At 54.2% G+C, this 15,992-nt stretch overlaps 2 protein-coding genes across 3 annotated transcripts; one reads left to right on the forward strand and one right to left on the reverse strand.

Moving 5' to 3' along the window:
* Positions 1 to 1,909: 1,909 nt before the first annotated feature.
* On the reverse strand, positions 1,910 to 9,681 carry FOXRED1 (FAD dependent oxidoreductase domain containing 1). The gene is made up of 11 exons (XM_057750919.1): positions 9,495 to 9,681; positions 7,318 to 7,538; positions 6,518 to 6,628; positions 6,151 to 6,269; positions 4,922 to 5,016; positions 4,543 to 4,644; positions 4,084 to 4,160; positions 3,767 to 3,927; positions 3,543 to 3,672; positions 2,826 to 2,930; positions 1,910 to 2,618 (listed from the first exon to the last, which is right to left on the reverse strand). The coding sequence occupies exons 1-11, from the start codon at positions 9,577 to 9,579 to the stop codon at positions 2,364 to 2,366; spliced, it is 1,461 nt and encodes a 486-aa protein (XP_057606902.1). The 5' UTR covers positions 9,580 to 9,681; the 3' UTR covers positions 1,910 to 2,363.
* Positions 9,682 to 9,873: 192 nt separating this feature from the next.
* On the forward strand, positions 9,874 to 15,899 carry SRPRA (SRP receptor subunit alpha). Of its 2 annotated transcripts, XM_057695134.1 has the most exons (14): positions 9,874 to 10,103; positions 10,722 to 10,805; positions 11,108 to 11,271; positions 11,457 to 11,620; positions 11,873 to 12,032; positions 12,164 to 12,317; positions 12,549 to 12,640; positions 12,745 to 12,863; positions 12,989 to 13,075; positions 13,398 to 13,570; positions 13,668 to 13,881; positions 14,285 to 14,448; positions 14,536 to 14,634; positions 14,802 to 15,899. In XM_057695134.1, exons 1-14 carry the CDS (start codon positions 9,987 to 9,989, stop codon positions 14,928 to 14,930), a joined length of 1,920 nt encoding a protein of 639 aa, XP_057551117.1. In that variant the 5' UTR covers positions 9,874 to 9,986; the 3' UTR covers positions 14,931 to 15,899. The 2 variants fall into 2 exon arrangements, with proteins under 2 accessions (XP_057551117.1, XP_057551118.1); XM_057695135.1 differs by lacking the exon at positions 10,722 to 10,805.
* The last annotated feature ends 93 nt before the right edge of the window (positions 15,900 to 15,992 follow it).

Here is a 15,992-nt window from a genome sequence, read left to right on the forward strand (position 1 = left end):
GGGAAGACAGATGCAGTGGTTTAGTGCTGTCCTGTAGCCTGAATAAAGCCCTGTGGGAGTGCAGTGTTCATTACTGCCTTCGTAACAAGTGCAACATTTGTTTTCCTGGAGAAAGTAGCTTCTGGGGGAGGAGCCAGATGAAGGCCTTTCTCCTCCCCACCAGTAGATAGGGGTGTCTGTGCTGAAGGAAGGGTGAGTGGATACTGGGCACCTGAGGAGGCTGACTTACAGCGTTCACATGGTTGTTGGGTTCAGCCTGCCCCATCCCTGCCCCCTGCCCCCTGCCCCTGGCAAGTTCCTTCTTGTCTTTCAGCACGAGTTCATTGAGTTTATTCCGCATTCAGGTGGCTCTTCCTCTTCTGCTCACCTAATTAGTCCTGGCTCTTATCCACCCTCCACTCAGGGGCTTCTACTGTTCCCTCCCTGGCAGCCCATCTGCCCTCTCCTCCCTCATCCCTCCCTCCCTCACCCAACTGATGATCCAGAGGCCCACCTCCATCTTTTACGTTTCCTTCTCTCCACAGGCCGCTATGGGAGGAAGGAGTCATTTTACTTGCTGTCTCTACCCCATTCCCTTCTCTCTCTGAACAAGTGTCCACACTCAACCTCACTGAGTGCACCTCTCCCTGGGGCTGCCCTCCCTCAGGTCCCCACGGAACCTCTTGGTACCGAATCCAGCCCCTCTGTGTGCATTTCTACCGCTGACCATTCCTCCCAGGCTCCTGAGATACCTCCTTCTCCAGGCTTTTCTCCTGCCTCTGACCACCGCTTCAGCATCCTCCTCTTTGCCTCGTTCCTTAAATGTGGCAGGGGCCCTCCAACTTCCCCCCATCCTCTACTCTTCTACCCTCCCGGGGTGATGCCGTCCTTCTCCATGCCCATGTCTCTACCTACAGCCCACACCACGCTCAGTGCCACAGCAGTGAAGTCAAGCCTTTAAGATATTTCTACCCGATGTCCTACAGTCACCCCAACTCAGCATGTCCCAAACTGCCCCACGCGCTCTGTCCCTCACACTGCTCCTCCACTCTGCAAGAGGCATGACACCCACCCAGTTGTCCAAGCCAGAACCCTGGAGTCTTACCTGACTCTGTTTCTCACTGCTGCTGTCCCCTCCTGCGTCCATGCCCCTCTTGCTGTGACGGCGCAGGCCCGGCTGTCTGTGCCGCGTGGATGGCAGCACAGCCTGCCGTCTGGCGTCCTGCTTTGGCACCGTACTCCCTCCTCCACAAAGCAGGCAGGGCGGTTTCTCTAACAAGAGAATCTGATCATGTTGCCTCCCTAATGGAAACCCTCCAGGGGCCAGCAGCCCACAGAAAACCCAAGCTCCACAGCTGGATCTCTAGGCTCTGGACGAACACACCACTTGTAAGCCCTTGAATCTTGCTAATTCTTGGTCCCAGGCCTCTGTATACGCTTTTCCCTCAGCCTCAGATCACCCCCCATTCACTTTGTTAAACTGCTCATCATTTAGGTTCAGCTCAGAGGTCAACTTCCCTGGGAAACTTCAGGGAGAAACACCCAGCTGGGATGAGGTGTCCTGTGCTTACTTCCAGGGCTGCAGGGACTGCGCTGTGCCTGACCTAGGGGCGAGGGGCTGGGCAGAGGTGAGAACGCTCCAGTGAGGACACATGCCATGCTTTGGCTGCTGGCGTACCTCTAATACGCAACCCTGGGCCTGGCCGAGAGTTGCAGCTGAATACATATTGAACAGATGAAGGAACACCTTCCTTCCCTCTACAACCAACCCCCTGCAGGAACTCAGGAAAAGGGGGCACCAGCTTGCAAACCAGATGCCTGACATCGAGGATTTAAGAATGCTCCTGTGCTCCTCCCAGCCTGGTATCAAAGGCTAGGGCGGTATTTCAAAAGCAACTGCCAGAGGAAGGAACAGAAGACTGAAAGGAAGGAGTTAATCACCTTTATTGATCGATGAATAGGGTATAAATAGACAAATCAATAAGCCTGGGCCAGGCTGCCCCCGGATGCTCCCTGCCTGGGCTCTGCCAAGCAGGGCAGAGGTAGTCCTTCTGGGTCAGTCCGCGGAAGGAGCCAGTCCTTGGCCATGGTGTTCAGGTCCCCTGAGGTGTTCTGTCTGGCTGGGCTCCTGGTGGGTGGCATCAGCCTGGGCCATGCTCAGTCCTGGGGTCCCGCCCCATTGTTCTGTCAGCTGGGGCCTCAGGCACAGTGGTCAGCCTGCCTGCCCAGCCATCTGGGGGCAGGACAGCCTGGACAAGGCGGGGTGGAGGGGACCCTGGCGTGGTGCTGAGGAGCACGCAAGCAGGGAGACAGTGTGAACACGGGCCCGGGTCAGAGCCCAGCATGACAGACGTGGCGGTGGGGCCCAGTGAAGAGCCCCAGGCTCAGCTGACACAGTACTCCCAGGCCTTCTCTCCCAAGTAAAAGCGGCTGAAGAGGAAAGGGCTCAGGTCGATGGTCTGGAAGTGCCCCTCCAGCATCATCTCTGCCACAGCCCGCCCCACGGCGGGGGCCTGCTGGAGCCCATGGCCACTGAAGCCGGTTGCAAAGTACATGTTGACAACGAGGGGGTGGGGGCCCACCACGCCGTTCTGGTCAAAGGTGTTGTAGTCATAATAGCCAGCCCAAGCGCTCTGGACCTGCGGGGGCACAAGACACGGGTTCTCGGGAGGGCTGCTCACGTGCGCCACCTCACTCCCGGTCAGGGTCAGCACATGGTACCCTCTACCACCACTGAGCGGGCTGAGGGATGGGCCCTCAGCAGTTGTGAGGTGGAGGCACTGAGGCAGCAGAGAGGCTCTCCAAGGGGGCCAAGGTGCTCTGGTCATCTATCTCCTTCCAGTTACCTTCAGAGTCTCAAAAGCTGGTACCCTCCGGGCCAAATGGGGCCACACCTTCTCCTGGAAGAAACCATGGTCCACTTCTAGGTTCCCTGGGTCTGGTTCCTCCTCCTGGGGGGAAAGGTGGGGACAAGGCTTATGTTGTCTGGGATGTAAGGGCAGACCCAGACCTCAATGACCTCTTTTTGTTTTTTTTAATAAAGTTATTTATTTTATTTATTTATTGGCTGCATTGGGTCTTCATTGCTGCACACAGGCTTTCTCTAGTTGTGGAGAGCAGGGGCTACTCTTCATTGTGGTGTGCAGTCTCCTCATTGCAGTGGCTTCTCTCGTTGTGGAGCACGGGCTCTAGGCGCATGGGCTTCAGTAGTTGTGGCACACGGGCTCAACAGTTGTGGCTCACGGGCTCTAGAGCACAAGCTCAACAGTTGTGGTGCGCAGGCTTAGTTGCTCCATGGCATGTGGAATCTTTCCAGAGCAGGGCTCGAACCCGTGTCCCCTGCATTGGCAGGTGGATTCTTAACTGCTGCGCCGTCTAGGAAGTCCCTCAATGACCTCTTTAATCAGTCCTCTTGGTAAGTGGGCGATGGGGGAAGAGACCCCCATTCAAAGCCAGAGGTGACTGTGACATCAGTACCTGCCCTGGGCCCTCCAAAGAAGCCCAACTCCTAAGCAACACCCAGACTCTGTCTCCTCCCCACACCCCGGCCCCACGGAGCTTACCTCAGCGGGACTACAGCTGCCCACATAGTTGTTGCCTAATCCTTCCCGGCGGAAGTAGGCTCCACTGGGGTCTGTGACAAGTGGAGCCTCCAGGCCCGGGCCCTGGGGGCAGTGCCACAAGTACACATACCTGTTGTGACCAGTGGCGTCAGAAGCGGCGAGAATAGCAACTCCCCTCCCCGGCTCTCCTCTCACCACTCCCTCCACAGCCCTGGGGGCATCACCTTTTCCTTGGCTCCACAGGCAGCCTGGTGCCGTGCAGGGTGCCAGGCGGCCCCTTCCCAACACCAGCCAGCTCTGCGACCCGCCCAGACCAGGCCCCCGCTGCGTTGACCACTATGGCGCACTCCACGGGCTGGTACTCCTGGCTGTGGTCCACCTTCACCTGCGGGCACCAGAGGGGGCGGGGAGGGAGCGGTCCAGTTCTTTCTACGCCTCAGTTTACCCCCACTGGAAGTGGGCAGGAGAAGATCAAAATGACAGTCGTTACCTTTCTCAACCCTGCACTTTGGTAAAGGAGACACCTAGGCCAGGAACTTACATGGACTTCGTGGATCCTTTTCAAAGTCATTTTCTCCCCACTTGCAGTCTCCAGGTGGTTAGATGAAGAGACGAAACCTGCAGGAAAAAGGAAAGAAAATAAGCCTTTGAGGCCTCGAAGAGGAAAGAGATGGAGATGCCACTGGTTTCGGAAGGAAGGAAAGCTGGAAGGCTTGGAAGGCTGGGAGCTTTCCCACAGACACTGAGGCCAACAGAGATAGGGTAACTGGGATGAACTTGACCACACAGGACAGGAGAGTGCCAAAATCTTCAGGCAGGTCACGAGTCACAGGAAGATCTGGTTTGGAGCTACAGTCAGGATGCCCAGGACCAGCCCCCGGGGGAGAACCCCCTCCGCCACCCACCCTTGCTCAGCCTGTGCGGAAAGGTAGGACCCAGTCTGGGCTGGTGTCCTGGCTGCCAGAGGACACAAGCAGTGGACACGAGGCTGCAGACTCACGTGTCACCTCTCCTTGGCAGAAGAGGACCCCCATGGACTGGACCTTTCGCCGAAGCCCCTGGAGCAGACACCAGGGGTCAAACCAACCTTCGTTCTCCAACCCTGTGAGGAGAAAGAGGACACGTGAGGGGTGCTAGGACCCTCTGCTCCTGTTGTCTTTCCTGCACCCTTAACTCTTCTTTAGGGCTCGTAAGCTGGGGAAAATCACGCTGACCAACTGCACCCGAGTCAGATGCTGTGGGACAGAGAGCAGGCCTGGCCTGGGGGAGGCCCTGCCGGCCAGGAGGGAAGCATTCCTCCTTGACTTGGCTTTGGGGTGCTGAGACTCCTAACCTGAGGTGCCCCTCCACCCGGGATCCCCTCTGCGAGCAAGCCTCACCATAAGATGCCAATGCCACTCCCTCTGTGTTTATCCAGGGAAACTTTTTCCGAAGCTGCTCTGGAGACATCAGACAAACTTTGGCTCCTTCCTGCCTGGAGAAATGTGTGGGTCTGCGCATGGGTTGGATGAGTGTGCAGGGGGAGAAGTACGGGCCCCAGCTCCACAAGTCTCATCGTTCATGTCACTCCTCTGCCCCCAACTCCACATGTAGCCTCCTAGCTGCCTAGTCAAGGCTCTTCAGCATCTGATCCCTTTCCTTTCCGACACCCTAGCCTCCCTCTGGCCATACTAACTGTTCCATGTGTTTTCACAACAGGGCGGGTCACCCTGTTCCCTCCACTCCTTCTGCCCGGGATGGCCTTCCCGTCACCTCCTAGAACAATCCTGCTCACCAGCACAGCTGTCTCCTCTGGGACCCTGATGCCCAAAGGCAGCATTGTAGGCCCTAAAAGGACACACTCACAAGCCAGACAGCCTGGTTCAAATCCCAGCGCCACCACTTACTAGCTCCGGGTGCCTCAGTTTCCCCACATGTAAAATGGGGATGTTCTGATGATTAAATGAGTTAATGTTCGTAATGCATTTAGGACGTGACCTGATGTCACTAGTGAAACTCGCAGAAGGGTCTGCTAAGGAGTCTCAGGCACAGTGGTCGGCCTGCCTGCCCAGCCATATGGAGGCAGGAGGGCCTGGACGAGAGGAGGGTGGAGGAGACCCTGGCATGGTGCTGGGGAGCAGCCTAGCAGTGAGGAGGTGTGAACACGGGCCGGGATTAGAGCCCACGGTGACAGATGGGGCGATGGGACCCAGTGAAGAGCTCACAGGCTCAGATGATACAGTCTTGATTGACTGGTCAGGAGACCCACGGCCTTCTACACGCGCCCCTGTATAGCCTGCAAAACTTACGAGCTTTACTCTCTGGCTCTTAGAGAAAACATCTGCAGATTCGTGGGCCCCTCCCTAGAGATCCTGACTTATTAGGAGGTTTGTGTCCTGGGTGGTTCTCATCACCTGGGAATCTAGGAACCACCGGGGCAGTGTTTTGTCCATGTCTGTGTTACAGTAGTTAGCACAGGGCATTGGAGGTCTGCCCGTGTCCGTCTTCCTGACAGACTGAGCTCCTAGGGAGCATTACCTCCATCACCCTGACCCCTCAAGTGAGTCAGAGCCCACTGCGTGTGGGCGGGTGGATGAGACGCAGTGTGGAGGCCACGCCGGGTGCCCACCTCTGCACTTTCACGTTGCTTTCCATGACGGCAGCCCCCTCCTCTGAAGCCAGGAAGAGGTAACCGGAGGGGTTGAACCGGATGTCCAAGGGAGGGTCATCAACCACGGCCAGGTACTCCTGTGTGAAAAGAAAAGCTCCTCTAAGAAGCTGACTTCAAGAAGGGAGCGCTTTCCTGGCTTTCTCACCACAGCCCCCGGGCTTGGTGCCCCAATCTAGAGAGAAGCCCTCTCTGGGTGCCGCCACGGGGAAGAAAATTGGGGGTTCCAACTCCTGGCGGCCCGTGGTCCTCCAGCCAGCCGGGCTGCTCCCCTCTCTGGGCTGAAGGAGGGTCACCACCCCCACCCCCAAATTCCACTTGCACATACATTGATGTTCCGTAGAAATTCAACCGAAAAGAGGGAGAGCCGGATGTTCTCAGGCAACGAGAACTGCTGATGAATCCCACCCACAGAAAGCACGGTGGAGGCCTGGGAATACTGTGGAAAGACAAGGTGAGGTGGGCTCTGTTCCACGGGAGCAGAATACCGTACTGGAGGGTGAGAGTCACATGCCCAAAGTTAAAGGGGAGTCCTACTTGCAAGTTTATAATCTAAGAGAAGCTGACGTGAGTAAATCCAAATGCAAGTCAACCAGCAGCCCCATGAGAACAATAGTTAATTAAAATCCTTACTAGATGTAGGCTCAGGCATCTAAAAAGGGCTGGGCATCGTCATACCAAATGGTAATGGCCTGGAAGTCCAAGGCAGGAGACTGACGTTTGCTCTACTAATTGGAAAATAGAGGCATGTGGCCAAATGAGCATGATTCGTGACTAGCTGGCAGTGGTAAACAGGAATAATTAAAGCCCAAAAACCTCAGAAGTGATGCCACCTACAGGGGGGTTGTGATAGCTGTTTGTGTCAATTATAGCTTGAATGCAGGCCAGACCTCTGAGATCTCAAAACATACAACAGTGTGAAATTTGCTTTCAAAAGCAAAAACCTTATCGTCAAGGTCTCTAGTCTGAGGGAGGAAGAACCTGGGGCTGTCTCAACAAGGGTCAAAGCGCGGTCCCTGCCCTTTGGACCTTCAAAGATTGTCTTTCCTTTCCTCCCCTGCCCCTTGAGTCCTTAAGAAAGTATGAGTCTGCACCCCACTCTTGACTCTGCCCTAGCCCAGACCTCACCGTGTGGTCCCGCTCCACCACCAGCACCCGAATGGCACCTCGCCGCTTCTCCAACCTCTTCAGCCAGTAGGCCACGGACAGGCCGAGCACCCCACCCCCCACAATCACCACATCTGCGCGTTCGGGGGGCAGGTGGCTGGTGTCATACAGTGGATTCCAGGCCCCTCCAGGAAGGACGGACTGGATCTTCTTCTTAATCTCCGATACCTTTTCATCCCAGTCTGTGGGATGCAGTTATGGTCAAAGAGGGCCATGCATCTCCTTTCCAGGAGGGGTATATGTGTGTGTGTGGGGGGGTGGGGGGTGTTAGAGGATGGGTACAGGAAAAGGTGGGCTAAACTGACACTGAGTTTTCAGTTCTCACTGCCATTGCTTCTCACAAGGTCCATTCCCAGCTAGCAGCATTCCACAGCTTTGCTTCCTGGTCTCTATGCCAAAGTCTCACTTCCTCTGAGTGCATTATACCCAGCACTGCAAGAGTCAACTTCCTAAAATTAACGCTCTCTACTGTCTCCCTAGGCTAGGGGACTTAGCCATATTTCTCTCCTGTGCAGACCTCTCTCTCCCCGGAGTTCAGGCTCCTGGACCAAGAGGTCCCGGCACACCTAAAGCCGCAGTGCCCTCTGAAGCATGGATCTCAGAGTGACACCTTATCCGTCACCACCAGCAAACCTACATTCATGTTGTCTGTTATTATGTCCTAATGACCTTGCCTCTTGATATCTCCCTAATCTGCCCAATTTGTCCCCCTTCCTTCCCCATCTCTACCACCACTGCCCTAGAGCGAATAACAATGAGGTCTCTCCCACCTAGACTGGCAAAAGCTCCTGTTTCCACTCATTCCCCTCTTGTCCAACCCCCCAACTTGTTTTCTATATCACAACTAGAATGGTCTTTTCTAAACACCAATTTAACCACACACTCTTTTGTTTAAAACCCTCTAGTGGCTTTCCATTACTCTAAGGGTGAGAGTCCAAAACCTTTCCTGTGGCCCAGGAGGCACTGCATGATCTGGTTCTTGTTCGCCTGTCCTCCCCAAAACCCCCAGCCTAAGCCCCTTCATCCTACCACAGGGGATCCAAACAGGTGTTCTCTCTGCTTTGAAACTCTGTGCCCACTTCTTTGCCCAGTTAACTCCTTGCTTCCTTTAGATCTCAGCTCAGTTATTTTCTCAGGGATGCCTTCTCTGACTCCCTAGACTATGCCAAGTTCTCCTGTCAGGCTATCTCACAGCTCCAGGACAGGCTCTTTTGCAGCATGCAACACACTTGCAACTTCGAGTTTATCTGGGATTGCTTCATACTGTACTATGTCTACCTTCTCCATCCAATCTCCAGCCTAGCACAGTACCTGGAACATCCCAAGTGCTCACTAAGTGTCTTGAGTACATGAATCCTTTTTTCTTTCATACTTAACTCACAAATCTTTGTCTTCTCTCACTGTCTCCATTCAAAGTTCAAACTCTTCTCAGCATTCGAATCTTTCTTTGATCTGGACTTAGCCTTACCCGTCCAGACTACATTTCATACTACCATTCATACTCTCTATCTGGATGGCCTTTGCTAATTCCTTGCACAAGAACAATACTTTTCTCCTAACCTTTACTCAGTTCTCCAGAATCTAGAACTCACACTTTCCTTGAGCCAGTAAACATCATCTTTCAAGGCTGATCTCAGTTCCCACCTGTTCCATGTAGTGCTACAATTACACTGGCTACCAGCACCAGCAGTGCAGGGCATCCTCCGAGTTGAGTTCTCTCCAGTCTGGAACTGGTCTACTGAAGCCTTTCTTCTCCAGCTACACTTCTAGCACCTCCAGGACATATATCGAATCCTCTCTTTCTATTCTTTCCTCCTTCACAGCCACAAAACTAAGCACAGCGCCCTGCACTCGAGTAGGACTTCATGCACTTCTGTGCAACCAACGAATCAGCCTGGATGCTATTCTGGTGGTAAGCTCAGGCATAGAACGATCTGGGATTTGTCACCTAAGAAGGGCAACCTTGGGATCCACAGCCCTGCCCAGGCTCTACAAGCTCTGGCAGGCAAGGTTACCCCCTTCTCCCAGCGACCCACTGTCTTCCCAGCGCGGGCCGGGATCCCGAGTCCTGAAGGTCACATGGTTAGAGACTGGGGACATCCCAGAACCACGACACCCTCCGTCGCCCTCAACTTTACCCAGAGTAGAGCCTCCTCTGTGTGTGCCTAGCCCCCGGCCCAAGAGGCCCGGGCCCAAGCCGAGCCGCAGAGCCCTCCGAAGCATGGCCCTACTGCTCCTGGCCGCTAGCAGAGGGGCACCCTAGTGCGGACCGTCCTGGCCTGCCGTCACTGCCCCGCGCCGCCGGCCGTTCATTAGAGCACGCCCATTGGCCAGCGACCCCTCAAGGCCCCGCCCCCTCCACCTTATAGGCGGCTGTCCCTTCCTGTGACTGCCTGAGAGCCCCGCCCAGGCCCGCCCCCACCCGCCATTGGCGAGTCTGGCGTCTACGTCAATCCTGCGCGCCCGTGGGCGGAGCGGGGGAGGGACCCCGGCGGCGTCGAGCGGAAGTGCGGCTGAGCCGGTTTCCGGGGCCGCTGGTGTGACGTGTCCCGCGCTTGGCGCAGCAGGAAGCGGCGGGGATCGCGGCCTGAGTTCCCGGCGCCGGCCCCGGCTCCTTTCCCACTGCCGCCATGCTCGACTTCTTCACCATTTTCTCCAAAGGCGGGCTCGTGCTCTGGTGCTTCCAGGGCGTGAGCGACTCATGCACCGGGCCCGTTAACGCCTTGATCCGTTCCGTGCTGCTGCAGGTACCGCCCCCGGGGGATCAGAACTGCGGGCTCGTCCCCTTCATCCGGTCCCTAGTCCCCCTCCACTGATCCCGCGCCTCCCTCCCACCCCGTCGGCCCACCTCAAAGTGGCCGCTCACTCGTAACTGGGACTCCACTTCTTTCCCCTGCCCCCATCAGACCATCCCGCAACTTTGCACTGTCCCCTCCCCCTCCGCTGTCTGGGACTTTGGCCTGATTCCGTAATCTTTTGAGACTTCCCATCGTTCCCTCCATTCGCCCCTAGCAGCTTAGTTTTCTGTTATTTCGAAGGCTGGGTGAGATAATGAATGGAAAAACGTCTTTTAAGAACGGTAGGTAGTGTATAGGTGCTAGTAAGTCTGATTGTTTATATGAGGACTCCCTCCCTTCTGGCTCGCACGTGTCCTCCCCTTCAGCCTCTTTCCGCCTTCCCCCCAGCTGGGTGTCTCCTTTTCTCCCAGGAGGAATGCTGAAGAGCAGTTCCCCGGTATCTTCTTGCCCTGGGAGCAGGTTTGAGTTTGGGGGAATGTCTAGTTCTTCCCCAAAGATGATCCTGAAGGGGCCCAAGTCTAGGTGTTGTGGGGACAGTCTGAATTCTGAGACATACTTTTTTTCCAGGAAAGGGGAGGTAACAACTCCTTTACCCATGAGGCACTCACGCTTAAGTATAAACTGGACAACCAGTTTGAGCTGGTGTTTGTGGTAAGTGGGGGTATTTTAGAGGGGCAATGATTACATTCATCACTGTAGTCCCGATTATTTAGAAAACCCTGATTAATTGCACCCAGTGTTTATGATGAAGTAACTGAGGAGACAAGGAGGGTGGAGGGGGAAAGGGAAGAAGCTCTCCGGCCCAGTCAGAGAGCTTGGCTGCTCCTCAGGTCAGGGAAACCTGCCAGGTGGCTGAGCCAGTCAGTCTCTGGAGGCCTAGGTTGAGTTGGCTTCCCTCTGTTCTGGCCTAGCATGTAAGCAGATCTCTTGGCTCTGTTTCTTTCCCTAAACAGGTAGGTTTTCAGAAGATCCTAACACTGACATACGTAGACAAGTTGATAGACGATGTGCACCGGCTGTTTCGTGACAAGTACCGCACTGAGATCCAACAGCAAAGTGCCTTAAGTCTACTGAATGGCACTTTCGATTTCCAAAATGACTTTCTGCGGCTTCTTCGGTGAGCATCCTCCCCTCTCCAAAATCAATTTCTGCGACTTGATGAGCTCCCTTCCTTCCCGAGGGTGGGTCAAGGGTAGGACGTTATGGATTGAAAGGCACTCCTGAGTTTGCTGCCCAGTTCTGATTGTCCTCTTGGTGTGAGAGCCCTTTCTCTGGATTTGGACCCTTCTCTTTTCTCTTTAGTGAAGCAGAGGAGAGCAGTAAGATCCGTGCTCCCACTACCATGAAGAAATTTGAAGATTCTGAAAAAGCCAAGAAACCTGTGAGGTCCATGATTGAGACACGGGGTGAAAAGCCTAAGGAAAAAGCCAAGAATAGCAAAAAAAACAAGGGGGCCAAGAAGGAAGGTGAGTTTGAACTTGGACATGTGGAGGAAGGAGAAGTCTTTAAGGTGGGGCTAAAATGGTTCCCTGCCCTTCCCTCTGTCATTGTTTGCCTCCCTCACTTAGGTGCCCACCACCCTCACCATCATCCCTTGTACTTTCGATCCCCCAGGTGTTTGCTCCTAGTTTCCTCTTAACGATTTGGAAGGCTTTTCCCCATTTGTCTATTTTGTTGGAATTTGGTCTTTTTTTCCTGATGAGTTTTCTCCTTGACAGGTTCTGATGGTCCTTTGGCTACCAGCAAAGCAGTCCCTGCAGAAAAGTCAGGTCTCCCAGAGGGACCTGAGAACGGGGTAGAACTTTCCAAAGAGGAACTGATCCGCAGGAAGCGAGAAGAGTTCATTCAGAAGCATGGGAGGGGTATGGAGAAGTCTGGGTGAGCATTCCAGCTTTTGCCATAAGTACTGCTATCTAGACACGTTGTGGGTGAGGGAGTCCTTGTCTCTGGGGTGGTTATTTCCTCTCTTGCTTCTTCACTGTAACTCTTTGTGCTATAACTCTTTGCAGCAAGTCCAGTAAGTCAGATGCTCCCAAGGAGAAGGGCAAAAAAGCGCCCCGGGTGTGGGCACTAGGTGGCTCTGCTAACAAGGAAGTCCTGGACTATAGCACTCCCACCACCAACGGAGCCCCTGAGCTGGCCCCGCCCGAGGACATCAGCTTGGTAAGAGGCAGCAGGGGCCAGAGTGAAGGTTAATGTTAATAAGAAACGGGGAGGAGGGAGAGACGAGGAGGGCAGTACTCGTGATTTCTTGGAGGGAGGGGGTGTGTTACACTTGGAGTTTCCTGAATCAGAGAGGCAGAGCAGTGTAGACGGTAAATCCAGGCTGCCTCTGCCCTGCCCCAGCCCCTAGTATTCCTGATCCCATCTCCTTCCTTTCCGCACACCCACCAGATTCGAGGGACTGGGCCTGGGAGGCAGCTTCAGGATCTGGACTGCAGCAGCTCAGATGACGAAGGGGCTGCTCAAAACTCCACCAAACCTAGGTAGGGGATTCCAGGTGGTGGGTGGTGTGTGTGTCTCCAAAATTGATGAGACGTCACTGCTGCCTGCTGGCCTCCTGTGCATCTGTAATCTCCTGTACCTGCAGTGCTACCAAGGGGACTCTGGGTGGCATGTTTGGAATGCTGAAGGGCCTTGTGGGTTCCAAGAGCTTGAGTCGTGAAGACATGGAGTCTGTGCTGGACAAGATGCGTGACCATCTCATTGGTGAGTCAGGAACGGGTGGACTGGTGTTTGTGGGGTAGGGGTGGTTAGGGGGTAGAAAGGCTGTACCATAGGGGTTGTTCACTGCTGCCAGGGCACTCACACCACGCCTGTTCCCCTCTCCTCAGCTAAGAACGTGGCAGCAGACATTGCAGTCCAGCTCTGTGAATCTGTGGCCAACAAGCTAGAAGGGAAGGTGATGGGGACATTCAGCAGTAAGTATCCCCCTCGACCCCGAAGTGCCTGGGTGGGTATCACGCACCCCAGGAGGCCACCACGTCCATCTCCATTCTTACTAGGTGCATGACTTGTGACAAATTCTATAACCGCTAAATCTCTATCATGTAACTTAGACTTTAGATGTTCATGACATCGCAATTAGAAGGATTTAAGTGAATTAAGACTTGTAAAGTGCTTGGGACTATCAGATATGGGGTAGATCCCTGGGCAGGATCCTAGTTCCTTTAGCTCAGAAACGGGCCAGGCATTCCTGGGGCACATTACGCGGGCTTCATGGATACCCCCCCCACCCCCCAGCGGTGACTTCCACAGTGAAGCAAGCTCTCCAGGAGTCCCTGGTGCAGATTCTGCAGCCACAGCGCCGCGTAGACATGCTCCGGGATGTCATGGACGCCCAGCGTCGTCAGCGCCCTTACGTGGTCACTTTCTGTGGGGTGAATGGCGTGGGGAAGTCTACCAACCTTGCCAAGGTCGGTGCAGTTCCTCAGCCCATCTCTGACATTTTTTTACTCCCCATTTCTTAGCAACTCTGGGTCTAGGTGACAGCTTTCTTTGCCTCTTCTGCAGATTTCCTTCTGGCTATTAGAGAATGGTTTCAGTGTCCTCATCGCTGCCTGCGATACGTTCCGTGCTGGGGCTGTGGAGCAGCTGCGGACACACACCCGGCGTCTGAGTGCCCTGCACCCCCCTGAGAAGCATGGTGGCCGCACCATGGTGCAGTTGTTTGAGAAGGGCTATGGGAAGGATGCTGCCGGCATTGCCATGGAAGCCATTGCCTTTGGTACAGTGCACAGAGAGCAGGGGGCGCTTGTCTGGTCCCCTTTTCCCTTTGGTTTCTCTAGGAACTTGCAGAGGAGCAAGTTCCACCAACTTTCTGCTCAGTAACAGGTCAGGATTAGTGACGTGCCATGCCCTGCTTTGGGGTAACAAGTGGAGTTGCAGGCAAACCTCATAAATCTGTTTCTTTACCGCTGTTTGGTCATCTTTATCCTGTTGTCATCCTTTTCCTAAATATGCTTAATGGTGGGGCATGAGAATTTTTTCTTGCACTACCTCTAACCTGATCCAGAACCTAAGGAAATAGGTAGACTTTTAATGTGGCCAGTTTGGGACTTCTCGAGAGGAAGCTGGAAATGTGTGCCAGTCCAGGAATTTTGAGTTGACCACTTCTTTTCTCTCTCTAGCCCGTAACCAAGGCTTTGATGTGGTGCTGGTGGACACAGCTGGCCGCATGCAAGACAACGCCCCTCTGATGACTGCCCTGGCCAAACTCATTACTGTCAACACACCCGACTTGGTGCTGTTTGTGGGGGAGGCCTTAGTAGGCAACGAGGCTGTGGACCAGCTGGTGAGGGCTAGGGCCTGGTTCTCTTTCCAGCCTCAGCTTTGGCCAGTTATGTGCATTTTAGCCTTGTATCATGTTTCTCCTTTCCAGGTCAAGTTCAACAGAGCCTTGGCTGACCATTCTATGGCCCAGACACCTCGGCTCATCGATGGCATTGTCCTTACCAAATTTGATACCATTGATGACAAGGTAAATATGGATGACACAGGGCACAGTGGGACTGGGAGGGGGGAATGGCCATCCTTCGCAAGAGAGCTGAGGCTCTACGGGCACACTGGCTCCAAAGCCTCCAGTTGCTGAGGGAGTGAAAAGGAGTGGCCTGCAGATGACTGGGTGTCCCCTTTTCTCTGCTGCAGGTGGGAGCTGCTATTTCTATGACGTACATCACAAGCAAACCCATCGTCTTTGTGGGCACTGGCCAGACCTACTGTGACCTACGCAGTCTCAATGCCAAGGCTGTGGTGGCTGCCCTCATGAAGGCTTAATGTGGCTCTTGCCCAATACCAAATCACCGCTTCCCCCAAAGTCCCCATCCCTGTATCAAGAATGTGCTTTAGAGTATGTGGGCACCTTGTCTTCAGTGTAGTGCAAAGGCAGAGTGAGGGGCGCTCCGGGGGCTTGCAGCCCCTCCTAACCCCACTCCCTGTTCAGCCCAGCCTCCCCTGCAAGGAGGCCCAATCATGTTGCCGTCATGTTGCCCCTTACCCGCCCCCTTCCCTCCCCTTCCTCCTCAGGCATCCCTTCACTCGGCCTAGAGACTCGGTCTCAGTACAGCTTTGACCACTGGTTAGAAGATCCAACACCAGAGCTTTGCTAGTTAGTGTGGTCATGGGGATGCCCAAGCACCGTCCCCAACTCCATTAGATGAAGAGACTTCCAGTGTTGGCTCTGGGTCTTAAGTGGCACCTCTCCCTAGGATACACAGCTTTCAGGTCCCTGGGGCCAAGATGACATCCCCACACTGTGACAGTGTATGGCCTGTTCTCAATTGCTGCTAATTTGATGATGACCCCTATCCACGTTTCCCCAGAGCATCAGCTAGGCCAGAGTGATGTGTTACAGATGAGTGAAAGAGGAGTCCCTGCTTCCCACAGAAGTAAAGGGAGCCGAGCTGCAGTGTTGCATTGGGCTTCTCAGCCTCCAAGATCTCCTCCCACTTCCAGAATCCGGATGTAACTTTGCATGTTCCCCTCCCTGGGAGAAAACCAACTGTCAGAAGGGGAGACGTGTTGTCCCCTCGCCCTTCTTCACCTGAGCGGATCCTGGCTTCTCATCCTTCTCTACAGTGCCTGGTAGACAAGTGCTATGTTGAGGAATTCAGACCTTGTTTAAGACTTGTCCTGTAGCTTGGTATAACAGATGTGCTATTAGTGCAATAAGGTGAAGGCTGTCTGCCCAGAGAAATACATAATTTATATAAGAAAATAAATTTCATAAATAAATTGCCTTTTAGATCTTGGAGTTATTTTATAAAGGATTCAAAACTAAAATCCTATATCACACTAACTATAGTTCTAGGAATCAGGTAAAAATATCTGGTTTTCCTA

This window comes from Hippopotamus amphibius, chromosome 9 (assembly GCF_030028045.1).
Source record: "Hippopotamus amphibius kiboko isolate mHipAmp2 chromosome 9, mHipAmp2.hap2, whole genome shotgun sequence".
Lineage (NCBI taxonomy): Eukaryota > Metazoa > Chordata > Mammalia > Artiodactyla > Hippopotamidae > Hippopotamus > Hippopotamus amphibius.

Coding starts and splice junctions, on each gene's coding strand:
- SRPRA (XM_057695134.1), top strand. CDS start 9,987: ATGCTCGACTTCTTCACCATTTTCTCCAAAGGCGGGCTCGTGCTCTGG. Junction 12,033..12,163: donor AGGGGTATGGAGAAGTCTGG/GTGAGCATTCCA, acceptor AACTCTTTGCAG/CAAGTCCAGTAAGTCAGATG. Junction 14,449..14,535: donor ACGAGGCTGTGGACCAGCTG/GTGAGGGCTAGG, acceptor TCTCCTTTCCAG/GTCAAGTTCAACAGAGCCTT.
- FOXRED1 (XM_057750919.1), bottom strand. CDS start 9,579: ATGCTTCGGAGGGCTCTGCGGCTCGGCTTGGGCCCGGGCCTCTTGGGC. Junction 6,629..7,317: donor TGGTGGAGCGGGACCACACG/GTGAGGTCTGGG, acceptor GTCTTTCCACAG/TATTCCCAGGCCTCCACCGT. Junction 3,673..3,766: donor CCTGTGGAGCCAAGGAAAAG/GTGATGCCCCCA, acceptor TGGTCACAACAG/GTATGTGTACTTGTGGCACT.